The sequence below is a fragment of the Mchenga conophoros genome, linkage group LG4, assembly GCF_057382185.1.
Source record: "Mchenga conophoros isolate Kocher_MC1m ecotype Shallow Benthic linkage group LG4, M_conophoros_male_GT1.1, whole genome shotgun sequence".
NCBI classification, from domain to species: domain Eukaryota; kingdom Metazoa; phylum Chordata; class Actinopteri; order Cichliformes; family Cichlidae; genus Mchenga; species Mchenga conophoros.
The window spans coordinates 33662979-33690934 of NC_140529.1; the positions used below are offsets into that span (position 1 = coordinate 33662979).

General features: G+C 40.6%; 1 protein-coding gene across 1 annotated transcript; it reads left to right on the forward strand.

The window, feature by feature from the left end:
• The first annotated feature begins 230 nt into the window (after window positions 1-230).
• Window positions 231-27863, forward strand: ngfra (nerve growth factor receptor a (TNFR superfamily, member 16)). The gene is made up of 6 exons (XM_085271955.1): window positions 231-610; window positions 3312-3474; window positions 10250-10609; window positions 16766-17006; window positions 18575-18789; window positions 24144-27863. Exons 1-6 carry the CDS (start codon window positions 572-574, stop codon window positions 24194-24196), a joined length of 1071 nt encoding a protein of 356 aa, XP_085128081.1. The 5' UTR covers window positions 231-571; the 3' UTR covers window positions 24197-27863.
• Window positions 27864-27956: the final 93 nt, after the last annotated feature.

The following is a 27956-nucleotide window of genomic DNA, read 5'->3' on the forward strand; positions in this document are numbered from 1 at the left end:
AGTATATAGCATTAACAACAAAGACGTGTGTGGGGATTATTACTGAATGTGCAAAACATTCATGTCGGTCTTTAATAATAAATATGAATCATTTTCATTATTTGATATTTTTCAGCTAGTGAGACCTCACGTGAGACTAAAACGAGAGAGAGAGAGAGAGTGCGTGTGTGTGTGAGAGAGAGGGAGAGGAGCAGGTTGCACTGCAGGAGCATCAGGAGTAATAAAGTGGAGGGTGGACGTGGCCCTCTCCTCTTTTCGCCTGCCTCCTCCGCAGTGCACTTGCAGTACTCCGGACAGGACGGTCTCCTGCACCTCCTCCTCCGCCTCGTCTTCACTCTGTGTGCTGGTGCGTTAGTGTGTAAGTAGTGGCGCTGCTGAGGAGGTGCACCTACACTTGCAACTGACTCCGGTCCAGAGGTCCCGGACAGACGCGCGATGGTGCGGACTCATTGATAAAATCCGTGCCGCTGGAATTAAAATGAGCACTTCTGCTGAGCGGCTCTCCTCATACACATAGCTCTGCTTTCTCTGCACAACACCTCTTTTATGTGACTCCGGCTGACGAATCAGGATGACTTCTACCTTATCGCTGGTCATTTCATGCTCTTTGGTAAGTAGTCTGTGCAGTAAGTGACTGCAGCAGTACCCTGCTTCTTTAATGCTGTCATTCTTTAAATGGAGTTTCAGTGACCCGATGGACTTTTTCATTTCACTTTTTCATTTTTTCAGGGATTTCCTTTCACTGTGACGTCTCAATAATGATTCCCTCAGTAACATGCCATCTGAAGCTGAAATTGTTTCCCACTTTGCAAATCTGTGCTGTTGCTGCTCCTGTTGGGACTTTCGTGGTGACTTTTTCTTGACCATTGTGTGGCATTTATAATCCGTTTTGAGAAATTTCTGTCATATCTTTGTAAATATGTATTTTATTGCTGTTGTGAGGCAAGCAGTAAGTCGTTTATCTGGTTAAACGTGACACGCGGGTGCTGCATGTAGCTACATGTCAACTCATTTGATTATGACTTTGTGGACAGACCAGTTGATGTTCAGCTGTGCGCGCACCCACCAACCCACCCACCCACACACGCACGCACGCACGCACGCAAGCACGCACACACGTTCCCCTAAATGCGCACTTGTACCTCCCTTTTGGTTTTCACGCATGGGAGAAAAAGTTCAGAAGCACTGCTGGAATTATGTTTATGGAAAATATCTTCGATATCTTCTTCACCCTGGGTCACATGCATCCACCAGAAGCTTCTGGTGGATGCTTTGACCTAGAGTTTAATACCTGTAATGAGTTTATAATAATGTTTTGTCAAAATGTTTACTCTTTAGGGTATTTTGGCCATATTTGGGGTGTTAAATGAAAACCAGAGAAAGATGCTTGAATGTTCATGCAAAAATGTGGATTTTTTTGTTTTTGCTTAAAATCATATCATTCTTAAAATTAAAGTACTGATTATAGGAAAAAGGTTGATTATAGGAGATGGTGGTAATAAAGCCAGAAGCAGAGGTCACATCCTCCCAGCACTCTGTTAAGTGCACAGCAGCTGGTCTTATTGGGCTGTGTGGCTCAGTCATCATGTGAACAGCCCTGGATGTGAGTGGACACTCTGTTATGACAGCTGGTTTAAAGAGTGGTGACGGTCGGATGCACTTTGGTAGAATTAAATTTAGAAATAAACTCTCAAATTGACCATGAAATTGAAGTGGGAGCAAACCAAGCATATCATAGCTGCGTCACTGTACATTTTTATTAATATGTGTATGCATATTCCTGCTGCCCATTTCACTGTATTTGTCATTAATCTGTGTTTTAGCTGAGTGAAATTCCTGTGAGACGTAAAAGGAAGGGGAGAGCAGTTAGAGACATGAATCCATCCCCTGTAAGAAGGAATGTCTTTTATGGTTTTGGGATCCACCCAAGTTTCATTTTTGCAGACTCAAAGTCTGATAATTTACTCTCACAGATGCAGAAATTTGTGCAAAAACGTTGAGATAACAGGCTGTAAAGTCAGGAAAAATGATTAGGAAGAGGAATGCACCTTGAGAGCAAAAAGTGGAGTGACAGATAGGGGGAAATATTGAGCAAGAGAAGTGGGAATGAGAGAAAGAGAGAGAGCGGTGCTAGCTGCTCAGTACATCTGTTTCTGAATGAAAGCAGGGACAGTAGAGAAGGAGGGGGGGGGGGGGGGGGGCAAGGAAGGATGACAGAGAGAAAGACAGAAAAAAGACTGAATTGATGTCTCAGCAAATGTGAATTAAGTGGAAATGAGCTTTTGCTCGTTACATAATAAAAGCCACAGGACATGAAAGTGACTCAGTATAACGCTTTTCTTTGTTCTCCAACGTCTGGGTATGAATTCCTTTCATTTTGCATTGTTGTACACACACCAGCGGAACAAGCCTCAGTTCTTTTGCGAGTAAAGCTGCATGGAATTTATATCAGAGAGGACTGAGGGAAATGAAACACAGAGGAGGTGATAATGGGGGAGGATGGGGCATTACCAGACAGGATATTAGTGACAAAAAATTTGTGCATTCATGAAAGAAACACCATAAAAAGCATTTAGAGTGCAGAGACCACATGATTAAATGTGGTGCTTAAATATGCAAAGAAACAAGACTTTAGAATTAATTCATGACCTCAGCTGCTGACTCACACGAGTGAACTTTTTTTTTTTTTAATCTGGGGCCTATCTCCCATTTATTGTTAAAAGTCTCCACAGTGTAAACTTTCACCTTCAAACTTAATAAAAAAATGAACCTCCATCATGTAGACCAATTTGAGTAAAGGATGGATTTACACATTCATGTTATGGTTGAGGGAGGTTAGTGAGAGGAAATGCACTTTTACAATTTATAAAGTCCTCACAAGTGTAGAAATACAAGTGCTTGTGCGCATGTGCCAGAGGAGATCGGAAGCAGAGGCTGACATTCACAACAACTTTCACCTTTAGACAGTAATTAGGACAGGCATGTGTATAATGTCGTGCACCCATGATTTTATGCTTACTGCCCTGGCTGGAGCATGTCATAAGTTTACTATTAGAGCTGATGTGCCTTTAGGGGAGCTATTAGGACAGTTTAGACGACTGCCTTGTTTAAAGTGTGTCTAATGTAGGCGGAGACAACATGATTTATGATGAATCCCAATGGCAGTTAGAGTTAAGGAACAGGTTGGACACCTGGCAGTAATTTTCATCAATTTGCTTTGCCATGCACGCCACAGCGGTCCTGCGCAGCACGTTTGTCTATGTGTGAAAGTTTGCTCTCCGATTTACTGTGCCGGTGTCCCGGTGTGCCAGGTGGCAGCGGTGCTGGCCTCCAAGACGGAGCGGGCTGTGCTTCTCTCCTGCGAATCTCGCCAGTTCACCAGGAATGGAGAATGCTGCATTGAGTGTCCACCTGGAGAGGGAGTGTTGAAGAAATGCGGCGTTACTCAGACCGTCTGCACTCAGTGTTTGGACAGTGAGTATTGTATTACTGTTATTATTGTGCATGCAATTAAAAATGAATAGAGTAATCAAATCAAAGTTACAAAGCAAGTTTCTCTGATGTTGGTTAATATATCATTATTTGGTGAAATGTTTGTTTTTTGCTTTAGGTTAAATCCTAGAATAGATGTGTGGAGAGTGAGGCTGCATATCCACTAATTAACACTTTGTTAACATTTACAGCTTTCAACTTGATTAAATACTGTGCAAACGCTCTACCAATGGCTTGCTATTATTTATGGATGCAAAACACACAAGAGCCAAGGGGATTTTTTTTCTCATTTACATGAGCCAAAAGCATTTTTTTTCCTAACTGTAAAAATAGATTTTTTTCATTTCCACTAGGAAAACACATTTTTTTTTACTGATCAATAGGCAACAATGCATAAACCAAGCAAATTTCAAAATATTGTATTAAAAGATAACACTTTTGAAACCATTTTGTGATATTTACGGAATTTTGTGTTGCCTTTCCTATTTGTCGCCCTGAAACTTTCCGCCTAAACAAAGCTCAACAACAATGAGTCTTACCGCAACCAAAATACAACCACAAACCACACAAAGAGTTTTCATATAAGTGCAGAGTGGTTCTAATAAAGCAGGTCGAACATGTTTTTTTTTTTTATCACGGGCATTAAGCAACCAACTCTTAAATCTTTGCATTATAGAACTTTAGGATGCAAAAAACCTGACTCTACTTCTTGTAAGGCCAATGTAAGAGGATTAAAATAAATCCAGAAACAAATCAAACACAGTATATACACATATAAACTCACGCACAGCTGCAAAACTGAATGTGATTACCAACATAGACACATGTGATCAACAAAAACTTTTAACAATTGCATCATCTTTATTTACACATGCCATTCATATTTGGGGGTCTCAAGATCCAAACTAAAAACAAAGATTTTCAAAGCCAGAAATACTGTTATTGACCAATTTGTATAAACTGTATGATCTGTCTCTATCAAGTTACCCCCAAATAATGCAGGAGTTCATCAGTTTGATGCTTGTAAGTGGGTCCAAATGTGTTCATTTAAAGCTCAGCTGAGGCTGTAAACCATTAGGGACTTGCTCTATGCTTTCCCAGAGTTGGGAATGGTTCCAACTTCGCAACAACACAAAGAAGAAAATAAGATTTTTGCATTTTGTCGTAGCAGTTCTCTTGTTCTGTAGCTCTGTCAGCATGCAAAGTAAAGGTCTCGAGTGTCACTGCGTAGTTCAACAAAAGCTGCAGAACTGTTTAACACTGACTTGTGGCGTGAATCCATTATGGCAACATGTGCTGAAAAATCCTTTCATAAACAAGAAGTGCTGAGCAAAAGTCTTTTAACATCAAAATCTTCCCATGTGCTAAACAGAACCCTCCAAAATATCAACTGGATGCCATTACGAGGGAGATGATTAAATTGTGGAGGAATGATTACGGACTGGCAGGAATACTTTTTATCCACAGAGAATTCAAGTCTTGGACTTGTGAATTTGTTTGCATAACAAATTGCAAATCTCTGAGCCACATTATGTTATTTAAGCATCTCAAGTCGGTCTAATTTCAATCCTTTGAAGTTTTTTGCCTTGGGTATCTCAAGAGCTGCAGTTGTTGGTGCAAGAACAGGGAGCCAGTTTTCTACATGTAGAGCAAAACAGTGCCACAGGCTGAAAAAACCCCGGGTAAGATACAATGAGTCAATTTCATATAAACCTACTGTGTCAAAGCAAAGGAAGAGGCATGAATTTGACAAAAATGGGCTGATGTGCAAAAGTAAAAGTGAAAATTTTTATGATTTTCCATCAGCGCTGTTGAAAATCCAGATTAAGAATTAATATTATAAATATTAGTTAACATTGAAAAACGCATCTGATAACTTGGAATGACTAAGTGGTGTCTGGAGTCTGAGGATAAGCGCGCTGCTATTTCATGGGCGTCTGGACTTTATCACTGCTTTGACGTCGTCTTGCACACCATATTCCTTTTCATATTGCTACAGCAAACAGTGGCAGATGATGTGTAGATGCTAAACCACAGCTCTACTTTCCTATAATGTGGGCTGGCTCTCTTGACTGTATTTCTGAATAGACGTTGTTTCATTCTCTCCCTCATCCCCAACTCCTCTACACCAATTCTTGTCGTGTCTCCCTTCATCTCCTGTTCTCACTTTTCTCAGCCAGCATGCCGCCCCCCTCCCCCCTCCCCCTTCCTGTTGCTATGACTCATCGTCTGTATTAGCGGATAAAATGGTATTAGAGAGCCAGGCACCAAAGGGCACGATCTGCTCATTTATCATGCATACTGTTACATCAGTGCATCTTTACCAATTTGATCCAGCTAATTAAACCATATTGAAAAGCCTATTGTGCCTCTAACAGCGAACAATTATCTTGCTTTGCAATACAGGAACAGTATTCACCACTGATAAACACTCAACAATTAACCTCAAATACCCAGGAGGTTAAATTCAATTTCCGGTGCAAATGCATTTTTATACTTTTCTGCATTGTTTTTGTTTCAGCAATTTAAATATTAATGCACCTGAAACCCCCCAGGAGCACAGTCGCTAAAATAAGGCTGAGTGGCGTTTATATACAAGCAAAGGTTAGAGGCTAAAACAGCGACCTTACTCGAAAAACGAATGCTATAAATACATTTTCTAAAGTGCAGATATGAATAATTGAGAAGTAAAATCCAACACATCCATTTCCTGTTTCACGGTAAATAAGGGCAAATCTGTATTCACCTCGACCCCCTTTAATATCCCACTTCCTGTATCCCACTTCTACTCCTCCACCTACCAATGGTCTCCCCGGTCCCAGCTCGGGACGAGTGCCAGCATCAGCAGCAATAAAATATTTATCAGTCTCCTTCACTTTCACTGCTGTCATGGGAGATAAGACAACCAGACTTGCCTCACTTAGTAAGCCATTCAAAGGTGCTTGAATGCAATATGTGGGGCAAAACCCCAGGAGTCAATGTGGAAGAGCCCTGCTGGCCAACTGGACTGGGACTCACTGGAAATTAAAGGAAAATTCAAATCATGGAATGTCTGGGGACGGCTGAAGCAGAGCATCAAGTTTCTTTTAACTTTGGATAAAGAAAGGGAAAATGGAGATTTTCTCCTGGCAGGTCTTCTCTGGCTGTAGCAGATGTATCAGATGAAGATAGTTCCCTACATAACACCCTAAAAAAAGTGACATTAGTACGGGATGCAAGAGCGGACATTGATTGCTAAATTATATTTTGCCTAATTTGGTCTTCCTTTTAATAGCTCTGGTTAATAATATTCCCTCTATGTTTGAAACACCTGTTTTAAATCTCGGGGAAGCGGAAGTGGTCCAAAGAAGCAGGGTGATAATTACAGACAGAAACGATTTGTGTTCAAAAAGCCAAATAAAGCCGTTACGCAACTTTCCAAATGTTGATAATTTATCCTCAGTCAGCAGAGGGTCAGCGTTTTGGGTAGCGTCTAAGCAGAAACACGGTACTTTCTGTGAAGGGTAGGAAATGTCCAGCATTGCTCATGGTCACACCTAAAGTGCTGATTGTGAACATCATCAAATAGCCTCAATGCCATCGAGAACTACATTATTGATGACACTAATGGGGCTGAAACACATCAGCGTTAGATGAGGGGGGTGGTCCTCCTGGGCTGAAGTGGCACAATTTAAGTGCATCGCGCCCCCATTCACGACCACATTTCCCTTTACCCGCAACCACCTTTATAGCCAAACACGGTGACACTAAACGCTGATGTGTGCTCATCAGATCTCAGCTGGGGACAATTAGAAAGAAGGCCATATTTGATTAAAGAATGCACTCTCACCTGATGGCCTTTAACTTTCTTCCTTTCTTCTTTCCACATGAAAGCGCTGACGCATGCACCGCAGACACGCCCACACACATCTCTTCTGACAGTTCCTGCTGAACACTCGCTGCATATGGTCACATTTAGGCATGTTTACGCACAAGAACTGCAAAGGGGACTCATGCATGCGAGTTAAAATTAGCGAGGAAGCCTGTTCGCAGCGGGATAATTGAAATGAATGAGGAGGGGAGGTTTACTGGTTGAGCCTGACTGAAATCAAAACAAAGGTTTCAACCTCACAAATTCAAATGATTATTTACTTTGGAGGTCTGGTGTTTGTCTGTGTCTGGATCATTCAGTTAGTGTCACCCTCCTGTATCACTTCTGCCTGCAAACAGTAATAAGAGCAAAGGGTGATGACAGACTCACCCTTAAAGAAAAAGCACAGGATTTGATGCTGTCTAAAAGGAAACTGAACGCACATACATCCCTGCTTGCCTCATTTCCCATGACCCTTTCTCCTCCTACTTGTACACCAGCCCTTCCTCAACACTAGAATATGTTCTTTTTGGGGGGGTTTGGGACCACCCTCACAGACTGCTTATAGTTGTGCTGCGTCAAACAATCTAGAGAATCATTCGAGCGAATCAAGCGACTGCTCGCGCAGAGCTTGTTGATCATTCTACCTGTGTCTATATCATTACTTCCATCTGCTCCGCTCAGTCTGCTTGTATAATGTGACAGGTCTCATAGTCGGCCTCTTAGCAGCGCTGCTGTTTACAAGGTGTTTAGAGCTTCAATTGGTGCCAGTGTTTACTTGCCGGAGCCGCTTACAACGTAAAAGCAAGCGCTGGGACATTGCTGCAGGGTTTTTCACACTGACAATATGTTGTTTCTCAACACGACACCCGCTAAGCAATTCCTGTGAAAAACACATATTCCGAAGCATATGGATATGCAGATAAGAGCTCTGCAAGTCCCAGACATCCACACAGGCATGTGGCTTTATTTATAGTTCTGCCATTCCCAATGATTTATTTCCCTTCAAGACAAACAGCACGGAGATGGCGAGGAGATTTTGAAGAGTGTAAACTTGCTACGTGCTCCATTTTTGTGAAATTCATAGTAAAACGAGCAATGTCTGGTGTTAATTAAGCAGTTTATAAAGCTGCATTCTTGTCGCAAAATCTCATGTTGTGAAACCTTTATTCCAAACAGCTTTGTACCCATTGAATGTTGTGTACAACACAACAGTCTTTGTGGTGTTTTTGCAGCTCTCTCAAGGTGACCGCTCTTATATTATACACACACACACACACACACACACACACACACACACACACACACACACACACACACACACACACACAAAAAGGTATTTGAAAAACAGTGACACTGCCTCTGTAATGAATGTGAGCTTTAGTGTCGCCCCCCACCCCTGTCGGCCTTTCTACTATACTCTCAACTCATTCAACTGCTAAAGCACACTCATAGGGCACACAAACACTCTCGCTTTCACATTGTATGCATAATTCAGCAGGCATCCAATTATATCTGAAAATAAGTCTATATGAAAATGCAATATTAATAGATTACTTTGTGCCCCGAGGAACTCTCAGTGTAAGAATAAGCTAATTTGAGGTCATCATTTCCTCAGTCATGAACTCTCCCAAATCCTCCCGACTCCAAATAGCACAGAAGAACAAATCTGAAGAGCTTGGAGTAATTCAAAGGCAGCCAGTAATAAGTCACCACAGCTTTTACCTCATTTCTCTGATAACACTACTGTGGTCTGATATGTTTTTTTCTCCCTTTGCACACAACTCACAACAAAAACTTATACAGTGAAATGTGCCTTAAACTCAAGGTTTTTTGCACACACACACATACCCTGTGAAGGTTTAGCAAACATATGACACAAACCAGAAATAACATGTGTTTTATATAGATGATGCTACTACTCAGTCCGCCAGTTTACACACTCTTACTTCAGGCAGATCAAGCTATCCTACTGAACAGTATCTGCTTCTTATGTTGTTTGGTACCTTGCAGTTAGACGTTTATGCCTATTATCAGCATTTGTGATGATGGTTATTATTTAGTCTTACTTCAGTTACAAAAAGCTTAAATAAAGGCGGGAGTTACATTGGATCATTAATGTAACTCCTGGAAGTGTTTGCCAATTTACATTAAAAAAAATCCAACCTTGGTAATAAAGTGTTATTTTCTCTGGGTTGTCTTTATCTGTCTGAAGCAACTTGGTAAGAACTCAATGCGCCTTTTGCGATACATTACTGGGTAGTTCAAATAGAACAGTTTTTGACTGTAGCGCAATTCAAATTCCATATCTGTATTTCTCCCTCACCTCATGGTGTTATCCTTGAAATCAAGGAAGATCAGCAAGGAAAAGAAACAGGAGGTCAAGTTTTAAACATACGACTGCAGCCTTACATTATGTTATGATATATTCAATTATGATATGGCAATTAAAAATTCTATTTGTGCTTTTAGATCAGTTTATATCATGACCAGGTAACAAAAGTATCTTAATTTACTTAAGTCAGTGATGATGACTTTTAAAGACAGGCTTTCAGTGGAAGGATGTGGATGCACCTGCATTTCACTCCCCGTGTATGACTGAGATTAAAGCAGTTTACTCAGCGCAGCACAAACACTCTGGGATCAATATCATAATGAGCACAGCAGGCTTTTGACTCGCTCCCCAACAAGAGCACCTTTCTTGTCCCGAAGCACAAATCACTAAAGAGCCCAGTGGATCAATGTGTCCTTCCTTTTAATGAATGTGCAGTAAACATGATTAATGTCATTATACTCACTGTTTTTCTCCCTGTTTATCTCCTCACATTTCCTTCTCTCTTCATCTTCTAATCTCTTTTATTTTTTTACTCATCTCCATTCCTTTCAAACCTTTCCTCTAATGTGTAGGCGAGACCTTCTCTGAGAACTACAGTCATACAGAGGAGTGCAAGACATGCACTCAGTGCACCGGGTTGATGCGGATGGAGACGCCATGCACCGACTCCAACGATGCCAAATGCATTTGTAACTATAACTATTTCTTCAACACTGTAACTGGCCGTTGTGAGCAGTGTACGGTATGCCCTTTGGGACAGGGCGTGTACTCCCACTGTGATCACGATCACGATACGGTGTGTGAGGAATGTGTCGACGAAACCTTCTCTGACGAGGAAAACTCCCTCGAACCCTGCCTGCCCTGCACCATCTGTGATGAAAACGAAACACAACAAGCTAATTGCACGCCAACCAGTGACACTGTCTGCTACAGTAAGTCTGCACTGCACGCTCTGCACACTCACGTTGGTTTCATATAGTTGAATTTTTTTTAAAGGATATTTTTTCACCTTTGAACGAAACCAAGGTAAAAACGAACCAAGATGGTTTCTATGCCAAACATATCAGGGGTAAAAGTCCGTTTAAAAAGTTAGAAGCTCCACACTAAAACTGCACAGTAGCTACAAGTAATTTTAAAACAGCATCATATATGTCTCAGTCACATTTTGCACAAATCAGCAGGGGTAACTTCCACATGTGTGGGAACAAACGTGGTCAGAGGTCATCCCTGGTCTGATTTTTAAACAGCAGGATGCTCAAAGTTTTAGCATTAAAAGGTCAAAGTTTGCTGCAGTGTCAACAAAGGGACAATGAATAATCGTCTCGACCACAAAACAGAAGCTCAGAATGTCAGAGCTAAGTCAAGCTCCTTGTACCAAAGGAAGCTATAAATTCGCTTGGGTTAGACAAGGCGTGAAATTGACCTCATCAGGGGGCCGCAAAGTTCAAATCTATGGGGTAAAATGTCTTCGCTGGTATTGCTCTCGATTTCCTGTATGAAAAAATGTTCTTCTGCATTATCTTATGGGAAAGCATGCTTGAACCAGTGAGGCAATTTTGAATAAATGCTTCAAAGAATGATCATAATAGATGGAACACTGGCTAAAGGCCTACTAATCTCTTGTGCACATTATCAATGTATTGAAAAATGTTTATGTATAAATTTTGGTATTCAGCAAGGAGCTGTAATAATCCCCTTTTAAACGTTGAGAGGGTTGAGATTTCATGGCCTCAAACACTGGTGGTGGCAGGTGGATATACCAAGTTAATGAGCCTCAGAAATTTGTCAAGCCCATGTTGTAGTAGAGAGGATGACTTGAAGCTTCTTATAATAGATTCTAATGGCAAAAAAGACAATGGAGAAATGAACTGGAGGGAAAAAAAGCAGGAATAATGACTCTAAACATACATAACAACTTTTATATGAGCGCCACATTTAGCATTTTATTATTAATTGATCAGTAAGATAATTTTTTACACCATTCAAATTATGGTCTATTTTTTATATTGTTTGCCACCATGATAAAATGATAAAGAAATCAGACAGATTAATTGCTATTTTCAAAACTAATTAATTAGCTAAAAACTACAATTTTTAAAAAATTAAAATTTTGACTTTAGTTTTAGTTGCCTGAATAATGCATTGGCTCATCTCAAAAATATATATGGTCCAGGCATATAATCTACTTCCACTTGGAATTTCAAAGTAATGCCTACCATTAGCCTGGCCTGTCCAAAAATATCTGCTGTCCCGTAGGCCACAATGCAGCCTTTTGCTGCCCATTTAGCGCCCACCCAAGCAGATCAACTGTGACCCGCCTTGTCCTGAGTGATGGTACTGCAGCAGCAGTAACGGTGGGGACTGGAGATGGCATGATATGTGACTGTTTGAAAAATAATAGCACCAGTGGGCCTGCGGGTAATGGCTGCAGTCACATGCGGTCATGATGATGCTTGATGACCTTACATGGTGGTCTTTGATACTGTGCATACAGTAAGCTTGGTATGACAAAGGAGAAAGTGCCTTACTGGCAATTTTTACAGGAGGAATTTTTATATTTTATTCTTATCCCGCTGCCTTATTTTTATACAGTAAATAAGATGTGATTAAAGCATTTTAAAGTTCCCAGATCTTCATATCCAGCTGTCACCAAGTGTCAATTACATGATACAATGACAGAGTCAGAAAGAGAAAGAGAGGGCTGCCGCATATGTGCTGTGCTGGTATTCTATGCAGAGGGGTCGATATCAGTCCAGGGATTTCTTCTACTTGTGCTCAGGTTTCGCTGAGTGACCTCTATGAGCACCCACACTTGACTACAGTATGCACACACACACACACACACACACACACACACACACACACACACACACACACACACACACACACGCAAGCTTAGTCGTCTCCAACTTCAGACACACAAATGTTTTATATGAGCATCCCGAATCAATACAACTGATAGCAGGCTAACATGACGCGCGCACACTCTTCCCCTGCCAAGTGTGATTTTATTCCTACGTTTTTCATTAAAGACGCTGCACATGCGTGAACCTTTTTGATCTGAAGCTGTAAACACCGCCACATTTTTATCGAAGACCTTTGATCCTGTTGGCCTTGAGATAGCTTTTCCAAAAGGTGTTGTCCGGCCTCCAGTTGAGCAGGTTTGCATTAAACGTGAAATGCTGAGCATCTGTTTGACAGCTTTTCCAAGAGAAGCGGAGTGAAAGATTAAAAACACAGATAAAGCAGACTTCTTTGCTCTTTTTTACCCCACGCTCATCACCTTCTCTCCTCCCCCTCTTTCTATCTCTTCCCACAGTGGCCCTCAAGTGGCTCGGTAAGCGGAGTGGTGGAAGTTGGCCAGTGTGCATTCAGTGCCTCCACTGCTGCAGTATAATTACTCCTGCTAATCAGAGCACTTTACAGCAGCTCCTCTGTTCATCTGTACCCCCTCCTCCGTCTCTCCTAACACTCTGCCTCTCTGTCTATCCTCCCCTCTACTCTTCCTATTAACCCCCCCCCCACAGAAGACAGAGCGCTCACTTGAATAGTTCGTAGTACGTGTGCGTATGATAGATGTGTGCACGGCAGGCAATTGAGATAGAAGCTGAGCTGAGACAGAGGGAGAGTGTTTGGTGGCTGATAAAGAGGTCATTGTGCGTGTTCTGCGCCTGATAGTTGCTCATCTCCACCCTGAACTGGCAGCAGTCAAGACATCAACCACTGCTCAAGACCCTGGGGTTAACTTCACCATAAAGACCTCAATGGCTCATAAAAATTCAATCTTTTTTTTTCTCCCCTTTTGGTCCACACCCCACTAATAAACACATCTCCCTGAACACACAGGCCCACGCTCATAAAATCCAGGGTTAGTTTTATTTAGCGTCACGATTGTTTTAAACCCTCTGCTCCGAAAATTAAATTGTTAAAGTTCCACTGCTGCCTTTAAGCTCCTGCTCTGTTCCAGTTAGTGTATGCAGCCTCTGCAGGCTTATATTTGTCCTTTGGTCTACAGCCAGAGTTTTTTTTTCTTCAACCTATAGAAATGAGAGCATGAAGGAGTCACAATAAAGATGTAGCACACTGTACTTTATGTGTTGAGTCAGAGTTATGCAAAGGATGCTCCCAGGAGAGCTGTCGTCTTGGCTCGGAAAGAGATAAACGATTTACAGCAAATCCTAGGTGAGACTCGTACTGTAAGCATACATCTGCATATAGGGAGCACTGATTGCACCAAAGCGTACTTACAGAAGAGTGACATGATTTAAAAGCCAGTGTGAAGACAAACGTGTAGGGATTGCAACTTATTTGACAAACTGTATATAAGCCTAGACCATCTGCACACTTTCACACCTTCCATTCAAAATGTGCTCTATTTGTGAGCTCAGGTTGCATTGCTAATACCATTAGCCATCCCTGCATTAGCCGGATGATGTATGGCAGAGCTTAGGAAACCTGACTACATCCCAGGAAAGGTCAAGAAATGCATGTAATACAAACACCCATGTTCCACTCCCTCCTTTTAGATAGATCCCAATCAATAGTGCCGCTTTAAATAGGTCTCCGCATTATTTCTGTTTCTAAGTATGGCTCTGTTGTGCTCTGTTTTTCTGTCCCACGAAATATTTTTTCTGCTTTTTCAGCAACCCAATACCCTTACGACAGAACTGCCCCGCCACAGTCATGCAGAAAGACAGACCAACGTGGACTCTTAATGACAAACAGAAAAAAAGTCCAGACAAATTGCCCATCAAGATGCAAATGAACTATTAAAAGAATCATCTGTATGTAATATATGCAACAAATCACCATGAAGAAACCTGAGTATTTGCTATATCAGAAGAAATAGGACAGCTATTGGCTGTCATGGTCCACTGAATATCTTTTTCGTGTTGTTAACATCAGCGGTCACAGCAATCATGTGGTGTGGTTTTCCTTCCATTACTAGTCTTGTCTGGAAGATTGTTCCCTTACTCAATATCCAACATTCATATAATACAGAATATAAATGACATGACACTGATACATTCGAACCATGCATTTAAAGTACGAGCTAGAGGGGAGGTGGGCTGCAAAGTAGCTTGTAGATGTGTTAGCAGGAAAGTTGACCCTAGTTTTTTGGTGGAGCCTTCAAATGAGTGATTTGCCAAAGACGTGTGAAACAGAGTACCAGCTGACTGACGGTCACCTGTTGGAGTTTTTTTTTCTTTTTAGGTTAAATATAACTATGCCATTAGAATAAATTCTATTTAGGGGGCGCTAGCGAGCCAGCAATGGAGTAGGACGTGTTTCTGAAGGCTCCCGCTAACCGAGTTTCAGAATAAATTCTATTTAAATTTTAATTGAATTCTTTATATATAATTATTATTTAAAAAGGATGTTATATCTGATTTTAAATACACCATGTTTAAAGGTTATATTGTACTTATTGATAAAAGCTTAGAACACAGAAATATAATACGTGGAAACCAGATAGCAGCCCTAAAAAAATCATAACATCTGTAAAGAGGGGACACCGAAAGTATTTCGGATTGAGTGTCCCGGTGTTTGGCCATGAAGGAAACCCCAGGAGTCTCCACAGGGTTAATCCTGCAAGTGCAAGACAAAGCTAATGAGGCACAGCCTGAGGTTCTGGTGGGAATTACTGGCTCAGATCTGAACCAGGCTGCACAACTCCGTCCCCACTCTGCTGTTGTGCTCAGAGGGGTCTTAGATTTGCCTGGACAGACCTCTTACTTGGCCTGCTCGACCACACTTTGACAGAAGGCATAATCTGTAACCTTCTCTGCAGAGCTTTTCTGTCATCTAACAGAATCGCTGCTTTGTAACTTGCAGAACTTTTCAAAACAAATGCATAATATGACAGGAGCGTTGGAGAGATATGATGGATGCATTGTTTTTTCAGAAGAAGCAATGCCATGGAGCTGCTGCAAAATGGAAAATTACATTGAAATAATTAATGGAGCTCACAACGAAAGAGGAAATAGGACAATTTATGAAAATTACTTCTTTACAGACATAGCTATGATAGAAACCAGACCCGTCCAGTAGCACAGTGCTCTTCTCGCTTCTCTGGCCTCAACAAAGGCTAAACTCAATATGATGACCTCGCTAAAACCCCAGACTTTGTTCAGCTAGAAACCATATGGCCTCAATGTTGTGCAGTGCGCAAAGATCACACAGATGGAGATGTGGCGAGGGGAGACCTGGCATGTAAGGCCCAAACTTGGTGTGGGGAAAGCTGAGTGTGTAGTGGGTGGTGGATATTTACCCCCTTAGTTAAAGAGCATTCCTTCTTTCTGCACAGAGCAACTCAGGAAGAACCCATCTGTCTATCAGAAACAGCTGCTACATGAGTGCAGCACGCCAGACATCTGCTTGGGGACTTGGTGACTTGTTTGATTATGGTATATGCACGGGAATATACAATGAAATTAATACATTAAGGTGTTGATTTATACACAGGAAGTGAATAAAGTTTATATGTATATTATACTATATACTTCTATGACTTCTTGGTTCTCAGAGAACTTATCTCTATTTTTGTAATGTTTGGATTTTTCCTTTTTTAGACAGTAATGGATGAATAAAAAGATTTTCCCAGAAGTTTTCATACAGTACTCCCCTTAACATTACAAGCAGGGCAAAATTTTCCAGTGCTTTGGTTTATGATAAACTATATATAGCAACAACAAGTGGTGTTGCTGTGAAACTAAAATGGTGAACGCTGTACAGAAAGCTGGTAAAAGTCTCCATGCTGGCACTGGCACAGCCTCCTCAAAATAGTGAGCTCAGAGTGCATCATGTTAACTTCTGAAAATCCTGTCAGCAATGATGCAGTGGAACCAACTTAAAACAAAAGGGCAGTTCTAGTGAAAAGTTTACCTACATTCATCACGGACATGAATGCCATGGTAATTTGGAGCTTCCATGCAGTACACAGTCAGAGACAGAAATAAATATTTTTTTTCGCCTGCAATGTGGACAGAATTTAATTGTGCTCTATTTCTATAGCTGTATATAAGCAGTTTAAATAACATGTTTCCTGTCTCATAAATGCTCCTGTCTCTCTGTTTTCTTCCTTATAGATCCTAGTTTACCTACCGATGTCATTCCTACCTCCGATTTGGATATATCTTCATCCTCCCTCCCTGATCCCTTCCTTCCTGATGCCTCCTACAGCCCACTGCCAGGAGGAGAAACGACTACGTCCAGCGCTGGTTCTCCTCGCTTCCTCGGTCACGGCCTCAATGAAAACCTCATACCTATCTACTGCTCTATCCTGGCTGCCATGGTGGTGGGTCTTGCCGCTTATCTCATCTTTAGGAGGTCAGTTTGTGAAGAGAAATAATTAAAAGCAACTCTATGGTCAAGGATATTGGCTCATTTGGGTTTTACAACTTATTCAAAAATATTGCCTGGTGTAGAATGAGTGAACAACGATGGTGGTCTGGATGTTGCTTGGAGCGACATCTGCCCCAGGCAACATCTGGTTGAAAAGTAGTAGTAAGGTGGCTGGTCGAATATTAATTCCAGTTGTGGTTGAAGAGGCTTTAAGCCATTTGTGCTAAAACACACCATAACAAAAAAACCCCCAACTCAGTTCTTAATACTTCAGAGAGCTGTCTCTCATTTGCTCTCTCTCTCTCACACACACACACACGCGCGCACACACACACACACACGCACACACACACACGTTAGTTAGGACGTGCAACCACACATGCAAGCACTCAGACAGACAGATACAAACCCAGGCTATAACACATTTGAAGCAAGTAAACAAGCTCATTAAGGGCATTGATTGTTTGAAAAGTGCCGACCAGAGGAAATTTGAGTGCCAGATTTATCAGCACAGTCACGCACACATCTGGTTAATAACCTCATGTACTTGTTGACATGCATAGACAGACTGTAAATTACATGAATTTCTTTAACACCCAGTATTTTATAAGAAGAGGTGTTTACTGTACTGTACCACTAAATACCTCATGAATATTTAAATTACTGATTCACATTACTTTATCTTCTACAAGAAGAACACTTTGTTGTATTTCTTTTTTATAGTAGTTTGTATATTTATTTTATTTAGTGTTTCTTTTTCTTGTAGTTGTATTCATAACACTGATTATAATTCTGCTTTCTAAGATTCTAGTACAAAATATAACTATGCAGTTTACAGTGATAATGATGACCCATAGCATTTTCTGAAGAAATACAAGTGAAAGTTACTCCATTCTAGCAGCTGGCTGTTGAATTTGAAAGTGGAAGCGACAGCTGTGAATGGATATCTATAAGGTGTTAGAAGCTGTAGCTAGTTAGCTAACTAATGCATTGCAACGAACTGATTTAAAATGCTGTCTCCATCTGGACTTTATAATGTCGATCACACTAAATGTTTGTGGCAAAATCTTTGTGTAATTCACAAATAAGAAACAGAAATAGATGGAAATGGAAATATTCTTTTTGTATAGGACTGTGGAGCTAGTTAGTCCATTAATTCTGAGGATGATGTAAAATATGAAATATAGTTTACTAATTTGTCATTTTAAGGTTTTTGATTTAGAATGATCTTAAATACTAAATGTGTTTAGCTAATATATCCAGTAAAGTGGGCAGAGCAGCTGGGATCTTCGGGTGATATTTTTAGGGTTCTAGCATTGTCGTAGTTCTTTCAGCATAATAAGTAATGTTGTTGCAACTTTCATCATTGCAACTGAATCATCACTTATAATTTTGTACATTCAATAGTTTTGTTTTTGTGTTTCTGGTTTTAGAAATGCTTAAAAAAAGCCAAAGAAAAGTAATACTTTAATGAAAGAAGATTTGTTTTAGTTTAAAACCATGACTGTATCTTTATCGCACTGGATCTTATCTGATGTGCTACTTTTCCACAGGTGGAATAGCTGCAAACAGAACAAACAGGCAGCTAATAACCGTGGAGCTACAAACAACCAGATGGTGACGCCGGAAGGAGAGAAGTTGCACAGTGACAGCGGGATCTCAGTGGACAGTCAGAGTCTGCAGGAGCAGCAGCAGCAGCAGCAACAGCAGCAGGCCCAGGCTGAAGTCCAGCCTCAGCCTTCGCACTCTCATACACAGGAACAGATAGGTAGGCTCAAACCCTAATCCCAGCTTTTCAGTCTTTCCGTTTGATAAATGGGTATTTAAATATCCAAAATGCTTTATCTTTCATCTTTCTGTCCTCTCTTGCTTATTGCAAATCAATTTCCCAGTTCCATGAAAGCATAAAGTGGAAATTGCGTGACCGTGTTCTAATAAAATGATAAGCCTGATGGGAGCTAAGGTGCTTCGCTCCATGAAAACCTGGCCTCTCATCACAGAAACTTAGACTCATCCCAGACTAAATACATTTTTCCTTCACGTGGTATTACTTTCGGTGCCAAGGAAAGTCTACCTCGATTAAATCAAGATATTCTACTGAGATTTTATCAATGTGTGTAGTGGTGTTTTTTGAGCATTGTGCAAGCTTTTCTCTCAGAGGGAAGACACATTTCTGCGGGATTGAGATCAAAAGCAGTATATCACCTAACAGCGGGACTAAAATCTACATTTAGCTGCCAAAGGCAGGTAGGTGAGGCCAAGTCTTACAGGTATTCACGATGCATTAGACTCAAGGAATGCACAGACTACGGCTCTGTAGGAAACCTGCCGTCAAAACAAGGTGAAAAATTTCAGTGTTGACAGAATTTTGACACAGATTCCATCTCAGTCAGTACATTGGAGGAATGTATAGACTGGGTATGTAACTGTATATGTATGATCTGTATTTGACTTTACCACTACTCCTCCATATATTTGTCTCTGGGGACTTGGGAAGTGTTTCTGGTGTAGGTCTTTAGGACAGATTGTGCAATGCAGACATGAAAGCCAGACAACATCTAAAAGGTTTGTTTGGAAGATGAACTCAATAAATGATGTCTGGCTTAGAACCAACATTATGCACTTTACTAATCTATTATAAAGCAATTTACCATGTCCTTAATTTACTTCTTGTAATGCAGTGCATTAAGATGGAGAAACGCAGAGATGAACTTTTTTGTGTGTGTGTTTTTGTTTGTCTGAGATATCTGCCATTACTGTTAATATAGATATATTAAGATAACTCCGAGTATACATTTTTTTTCTAGTGCTTTGCCATTTTTGTCTGCAAGCCAGAATTTCTGTGCTTCCTACTAAAGGCATAAATATTGTTAAAATTTTTTGTTTGTTTTAAATAAAGAGCTGTGACATTTTCAAAATTAGCTGGGAACTTTAGATTGTAGGGAATGTTACTGGATCAGGAAAAATCTGTGCATTTTGGGGACTAACTTGCAGATTTATATATGTTAAAGCAGCATTAATGTGTATGTTGAAATGTGTTTTGGATTGTTGGGAACAGCAGTACTTTTTAGCAAATTCATTATCAAGCTTTGGATGTAAAGACAATGTTTTACAGGATCAATATGTTAGAGGGATTTGATCACAATAGCTACCCCCCCCCAAAATGCCAGTATCATCCCTTAACCAGTACAAGAAATATAAATGCAAACATTGAATTATTACTATATTTGAGCCCAGTTATCTCAAATTATACCAGTCTTTTATGACCATCTAATTCTCCTTTTAAATCAATATAAGATCAGGTGATTTCATTCGCTGCATAGCACTGAATATATAAACGCGAAGAATGAGGCTCGGTGAGAATTGTCACTGAATGTCTGGAAAAAAAGAGCCTTGGAGGATAAAAGTAAGTGCTCCAGGAATGTGAAGTGGCCTCTGCACAACACTGAGCCATCCATCGTCCTTCAATTCTCAAATAGCACTTACAAAATGAAACCAGCTTTTTTATTTGATTTATACATATAAGACTGAGTTTTTTCCTCTACTGAAGAGGTCTTAAGTTCACTCGTGATCTTGTTTTCAGTTGTTCTCGCTTGTCCTGTTCTTTCTCAGGGTTTTATTTTTCCCTTCCAAAGCATATTGTGTAAAGATTAAGAAATTGTTATAATAAGGATAATAGTATGCGAAGACAAACAACTGACAAATCCTTGCTTCTACAATCCGAACCACTGTGTCTGGTCTAGGATACCCATTACATTCTAATGAGGCCTGGAAAAAGCTCATTTTGTTCTTGTGTTTTGTTTGAGTACCTCTTTTCATTCTTCCACTCAACAAATGTGAAGCCCGCTGTATGTCAAAGAAAAGAAAGGAATTTCTTTTGGAGGCAAAGTTTGGCATTGGTTCATTGAGAGGATGACTGCCTGCTTAACACTGTCACCTCTTTAACGGACTGGCTCATTAGCAGGTGTTACGAGATGGGATCCAGGCCTGGGCTCCAAATCTGATGTAGTATCAGTGTTTAGCACGTGCTAATTGGCATTACCACCGTCTGTCGGTGCGGAAGCCATTAAAAAGGCAGCAAATGTGCTTGTGCAGGGGGTTGTGTGCTCTTACACAACCAACTGGGACTGTAAAAAAAGCAAAGGAGTGAGAATATGCGCCATAAATCCATGATAATCGCAGGGGGTTTCCTGTTTCCACTGAACCATAGTTAACTGGTAGCTAAAGTAATGGGAACAGCTTCAGTCAAAACAAGTCAAAGAGGCTTTTAAAACCAGAAACCGAGCACTGAAAATGTCCCCTCGCTTTGACTGACACACTCAATGAGGGTATTCCCTGCATGATTCACTGGTGAGGGGTGAGACCTCCAAGATGAAGGGTCCTCAGCCTCATTTCTGTCTGCTCATCTGAATTGAAAAGAACCATCTCATCTGTGCAGCACCCCTCCCTGAACTCTCCCTCGCTTACTGCCTGCTTCCCCCTATGAATTGTGCAGATTGTATGTGTTTAAAATTTAAACGAGACCTCATTGCCCAACAAACTGAGTCAAAGCAGGTGTCAGTCAAAAAATATTTAAAGGATTGTCAGAGTCATTGGAAAAAACAAAAGACCTGATGATGAAAGGTTAGAAATTTTAATGTCAAAACTGACCTAAAATAACACTGTAGCAAATGTACAGTCCCAGATTTATGCTGCTTAATCTTCCTATGAAAGCCACTGACAGAAGGTTTGCTGAAAACGCAGAGGGACGACAGTCTTTATTGCATCACTACAGTCCACCTCCATCATGGGGTTTACATGTGGGATTGCGTTTGAGAGCCCACGGTACCTGCAGAATCTCAGCAGTACATTCTTTACTCTGTAACATTATACAGCTGAAAGTTACAGTAATAATGCAGCTGAGTCATGTTACAAATCACTAATGCAATTTCTGCAGTACAAGAGGGATGACTCATAACTGGTTGTCATCCTCCCACATTAGCAAGTTTGCAAAAACTTCTCTGGGTGGAAGTATTCTCACTGCTGTTGTTATCTGAATAATGAGCATAGAAGTAGGCAGCAGACACCCCGCGTGAAATAAGTATGTATTTGGTGCACAGTAGAGCTGCAATGAGTCGACTAACTGATTAAATTATTCTAAACTACTTTAATAATTGGTTAAGTGGTTTGATTACCCTGAAGATGTTGGTTTAACAAATCAACACACTTGATGGTATCAACAAGGATTTAGGCTGTTTTTTCCCCCAAAGCCAGAGTCTTATTATTTCATCTGTTTTTGTCAAATCCACAATCAAGGAGCAATTAGGTCTCGGAAATAAGTTCACAACTAAATTAAATATTCACCCTCTAATGTCCTGACTAATATTCAGCTTCCCTTTTTATCCCAGGATGTAGAAGCAAATTTCTGAAGTGCTGGGAACCTGGTGACTAGTTTTTTGAATTAGCCTCTGGGGACAACCACCAGCTGGGGCTTCCAGTGTAGAGAACAGGCATCTGGTGCAAGACTTGCTGCTCTGTAAACCAGTGATTCTTTACAAAGTCAGATACATAAAAAAAAAAAAACAACTATAAAAATCTAAATTATGATCAGAGTCTAGCTTAAGGTTCAAGGTTGTATTTTGGCAAACGAGTTCACTCTATTGCTCCCACCATGTGCTGTTGTTGGCATTGTGCAAATGCACAATTGGGGTACAAATATCTTGCCCCATGACACAAGTGCATAAGCAGATAATTGATATAAAAAAAAAGACTATGGAGATTCATCAGCTTGGTACATGCTATCACAAATGCCTGATGACAAATAAAAATACAAAAAAGAGGGACCAGGCAAATTTAGCAAATAGGTTTATAATTTAGGAAGAAAAGACTGTGTTCATGCAGGGTTTAGTTAATCAAGTAAACACAAAAATATGTAGTATCCTTTTAAGTGCTCTAAAAATGAAAATGGATTTAAATGGAATAAAATGAGTTCTGAAATGAATATAAGTAGTGCTATTTGATAGTAAACTATCAAAAGAAAAACAGATATATATGTGAACATAGTAAAACACTGACTCTTAAACTTTTCCTTTGAGTTCTTGTGACAATCATGAAACCACAAATCACAATCACAATTGGCAAATTTCAAAGCTTAACAGTGGCTTTGGATCCAATCAGGATTCCCTGAATGTTCTGATTGGGAAAAAAAAGAGTCTGTAACAAGGCTTCGCTCTGATGGGGAGTTCACGTTTCAGAGTAGACCTGATTGAACTGGTTCAGTGAAAGACAGTTTGTATTGATTCTCGGAATGAGGTCGGACTTTATAAAACAGCCATGTGGCTATTATTATCAATGCTGCCTCTGAAATGAGGTGCATTGCCAGTTCAGAAACAGTTGGACTGAAGCAGAAGTGCAGGTGCAAGCCACTGTGTGTCTGTGTGCATGAACTTGTGCGTGATACAGATGGCTGGGCACTGGCCAGTGTCAGAGTCTTTCTGCTCTGTGTCACTGAGGATGCCTGTAGAGTGTCTGTTTAAGCAGAAGGAAGAGACGAGTGCTTTGGACTGCCGCTGGACATAATCAGAGTAGATGGAGAAAGGAAGCAGAAAAACTGGGTGTAGCGATCTTAGTGCTCTTAGTGCAGTATGATGTTTGGAAAAGGATTTTGTAGGAGGAGAGTGACACTATAGGTAGTCCCTTCTTCAAACTGTGTTGTACTGTAGTTCACTTTCACAAGTCTTCATTCCCAAGGTGTTTCCATGGTTTCCCTCAATCAGCTTTGTTTCCCATCCTCATGGAGCTAATGATCCAGTTTAACAAGCTTGAATGAGTGGATGACACCATAGGGCCCTCTACAGGGTAGTGTGTGATTATCCAGAGTTTTAGAGGTTTTACATGACTTATAGTAAGTAGTTTATTTTTTGGTGAATGGATAGTTATAACATTCGGGTGATTAGAAACATTTCCTCGTGATTAAGAAACTTTTTGAAGAAAATAGAACAAGGATCTTTCCAGTGCGAGACACAAGAAACAGTGTTGGTATGAGTGAAATTTCAAGATAATAAAAGAAGAGCTCTACAACTAAAAAAACCCCACCAGTGTCTTCTTTTCACAGCCTGACATATATCTTATCTTTTTCTGCAGTGGTTAGGGTGGATGGGGGTCCCCAGCCTGACTCGCCTCCCCCTGAAGTCTGAGGAGACGGAGGCCCAAGACAAGGAGAAGACAGTGGGGACTTAAACAGTGGACCAAAAGGAAGACAGGCGGCCACAGAATGTAAAAACTTACTCTGATTTATATCTGAAGCTGCCACAGAGCGACATTTCGACTGATAAGGACCTCCCAGCACCTTTGGGCCACACGCTGACTCTTCCTCCATGCACATACAGTGTGCCTGGACACAATCTCTTTGGCAATATCAACCAAAATCTGAACCCGTGTTACACAGATAGGTAGATATTTGCCAGTGCATCTTGTATTACCTGACTATTCCAGTATGACATGACATAATTCTCACTAGCTGCCAGTTTAGAACCTCCTATCCATCTCAAAGCTTTTCATTTACCTTTAAATTTTATGATCACTTGCAATGAAACATCTATGCCTGATAGGTAAATAGGTAGAAAGACACTTCATTATATTCCCTCTTTTTTCATGAGCATCGAAGAGACAAAGGGAGCTTGTCCGTCTCACATCTTGCTCTGTGGCGTCCCACTCTTGGATAATCCTCTGCCTCTCTCCACGAGATTCACTCTATTAGACCCCCACTGTCATCAGCGATACGAAAAGCAACAGGGGAGCCGTGAGTCACTCCCAACTTCTTCTGAAATTTCTTTCTCTTGTATCATTTAACCACAGATGCGTTTCATGTCATGTTGTCTTATAAAAAGTCTGCGTCATTGTTTGAGATTGGCTACGCCGACTGATGCGAGTGACTCATATTTGGAAAAAGAGGTTAACTGTTTTGTTTTGTTTTTGCCTCAGTGAGATGCTTCTTCCTGACTTTCTCTCACAAACTAACCTCCGTTACGGCACCTAAAAAGGATTGTGTTTCGGTAATTTCACGCTTTTAATTCAACATACGCAAATGTATATCTTCTGTTTATGGTGCGGTACTTTAATTTTGTGGCTTGAGCTACATGGCTGATTCAGCAGTGGTCCTCCACACTCCTCCGTGGAGCCTGGATGTGCAACATGAGAGGGAACGTCTCTGCATTGTGGAGCTCTGCTGACTCATTGCAATGAGTTAACATGCCTGATGGGAAGGGGAAGCCGTCTAATGAGCAACAAACTACGTCATCAGTGCTCATTAAACTGATGTTTAAATGAATCTGGGACACAAAATCAGCAACAAGGAATCCCATCTATAACAATTTACGCTTACTGAGTGGAAAATTGGGACAACCCTCAGAGGCACACTTTCATTTCATAATCTGCACAAGCAACTACATCTTCACATTCTCACTCTTGCAGTCTTTCATGCAGCTTTGTCTGAGTCTGATAAACAGTGTGGAGGTGCTAATGCTTTGCCGCTGGCACTCACATCAACACGGGACCCATTAGAGAGACATCCTGACAGGCAGGTAGTAATTACCTCAGGGTTTCAGCTTCATTTACCCTCTGCTCCACTCTCATTGGGATTAATGCTGTGGACAACAGAGGGGTGACTACGCCCTCGCTGAAGCCTCAACGCCACATTACAAATCCTTTATCCCACTCTGAGGCTGCTGACATTTACTACATTGGCTGGTGATATAAAAGCACTTAGTCCAGGCTCACATCTAAAGCTGGGTGACACCTTTTATCATGGAGGACCACTTTTATGCTGCCCCCTTCCTGTTGCCTAACGTAGCTGTAAAAGCAATTGACATAGATACCTTGCAAAAGATTGTAGCTGAGCTCACCTGCATTGCTTTAGCATTCATTCCTTCAGGGGCACGTATCATCTCAGGGTCCCTCTTAATGTGGTGTGGATAAAATGATAAAGAGATCTTCAGAAAATTAGTGTGAATCATCTGTAAGTTGTGTAATAGACCTGCTAAGTAGACAAGTAAAGTAGCTAGAAAGACACGGGTTGATATAGATTCAGGATCTAGAAACAGAATCATTTAAAAGAATAGTTTGATTGCTTTTTCCACGAATATTTTGATGAGAAGATTGTTGCTAATGTCAGATCTGAACATTCAATATGATGCTCTCTGAGGCCGGTTAGCTTAGCTTAGAATTAATACTACAAAACGGGGGAAATGGTTAGCTCTGGTCAAAGGTACAAAATTCACCTACCTGTACCAAGTTCCCTAATAAACACATCACTTCACCTAGCTTCATACGAAACCTCACATGTAAGAGATGACACATGGCTTTTAAACGGGGATTATTTGTTATACCATTACCTATGGACAAGTGGATGTGTTTACTTGTTAGCCGAACTTGTCGAATTTAATGACCACCAGATAGGAAATGTCACACAGTGAGAAGAAGACAGAGAAAGTGAGTCATTATATCCCACATGCATCAATCACCTGGTCACCAACAGCTCAAGACAATTAAACTTTCTCTTCACTTGTGATCCATGAATCACTGCAGCATAATGAATGGAAGCAAATAAAACTCTGCTGTCCTTTGCTCACACCTCCTCAGCTGATGCGGTGCGGACATGTGACCACACACACATACAGACAGTGTATGATTCACTCCTCTATTGTAAGAGCCGGTATGAGTCATCCCGATCCTAGCTCTGGCAGTGACATTAAAGCAGACTCTGCTACAGTATGAGCGACCAGAGTGTTGACTTAACAGGAAAGTAAAAAAAAAAAGCCCTTACTCCACGACTGCATCCCCCTGAGGCCCAATCAGCCCTCCACCATTGAACTCATATACCCTGAACTGACTTATTCTGTGTTACTCTAACAGCTTGTAAAGTGAGACACACTGTAGGAATCTACAACCTGAATATAAACAGAAATATATGCAAGACCAATTCAAGGATAAGGTTTGAGTAGCCCTAAGTTTTTGTTGTAAATTGATTTTTCTTTTTTGTCTTTACATTTTCCTGTTTGTTTGTATGAATGAACAATATTACACTTTTGGAATCCGTATTTTTTCTAACTGATGTTATTTTGTAGCACTTATTAGACATAATATGAATGCACTCAAAGAGTGTACCACAGTTCAAGTGCCTGTGTACAGTGTCCAGTATCTTTGAGTTCAGATGTATGGCTAGTTTTCTTTTGCAGTTTTCCACTTATTTTGTGTTTTTTGTGTATTTTTAAAAATATTTTCAGAGCAAATGAAGGTTTCTAGTAAATCGAAGTCAGCACTATAGATGAACCTTGGAGACGCAAGCAAACTGTATAAACTTGGCACCAGTGTAAAGAGACTTACAGTACAAATAGGTTGCCAGTGAACACATACTATATGTTAACATGCTATAAATACTGGCAACTAACAGGGTCATGTAGCATTGCATAAACATGCCACCCAGGACTTCTACTCTTAAGCGCACACATACTATTTGTCAATAGAAATCAGCTCTACGGTACTGATTTTTTGCATGTACAGTAAGTTTTATCACAAACCTCCATCACAGAGGCAACAAGATATGTAATCTACAGTAAAATGAAGTCTATGGGGAGGTTCACTGTGATACTCTGTGATATTATTACTTGATACAGATAGATCAGGACTTGGTCCCAGTAAAGCTGAATGTCATCTGCAGTAACCTACTAATGTAAAATGCATTATGTAAATGTGAATTTCTTAGCGTTGATACAATACAGAAAAATACCCTAGAAAATGTATAAAAACAAAAATATGTGCAAGTGTAATGGACATCCATATTAAAATAAACAGATGTCATTGCATTATTTGTCTACTCTGTCTTTGTAGCTACACTGAGATTGATTCTATTCACACGAATTGATAAATATGGTGTTAATATTATTGGTTAAAGGAAGA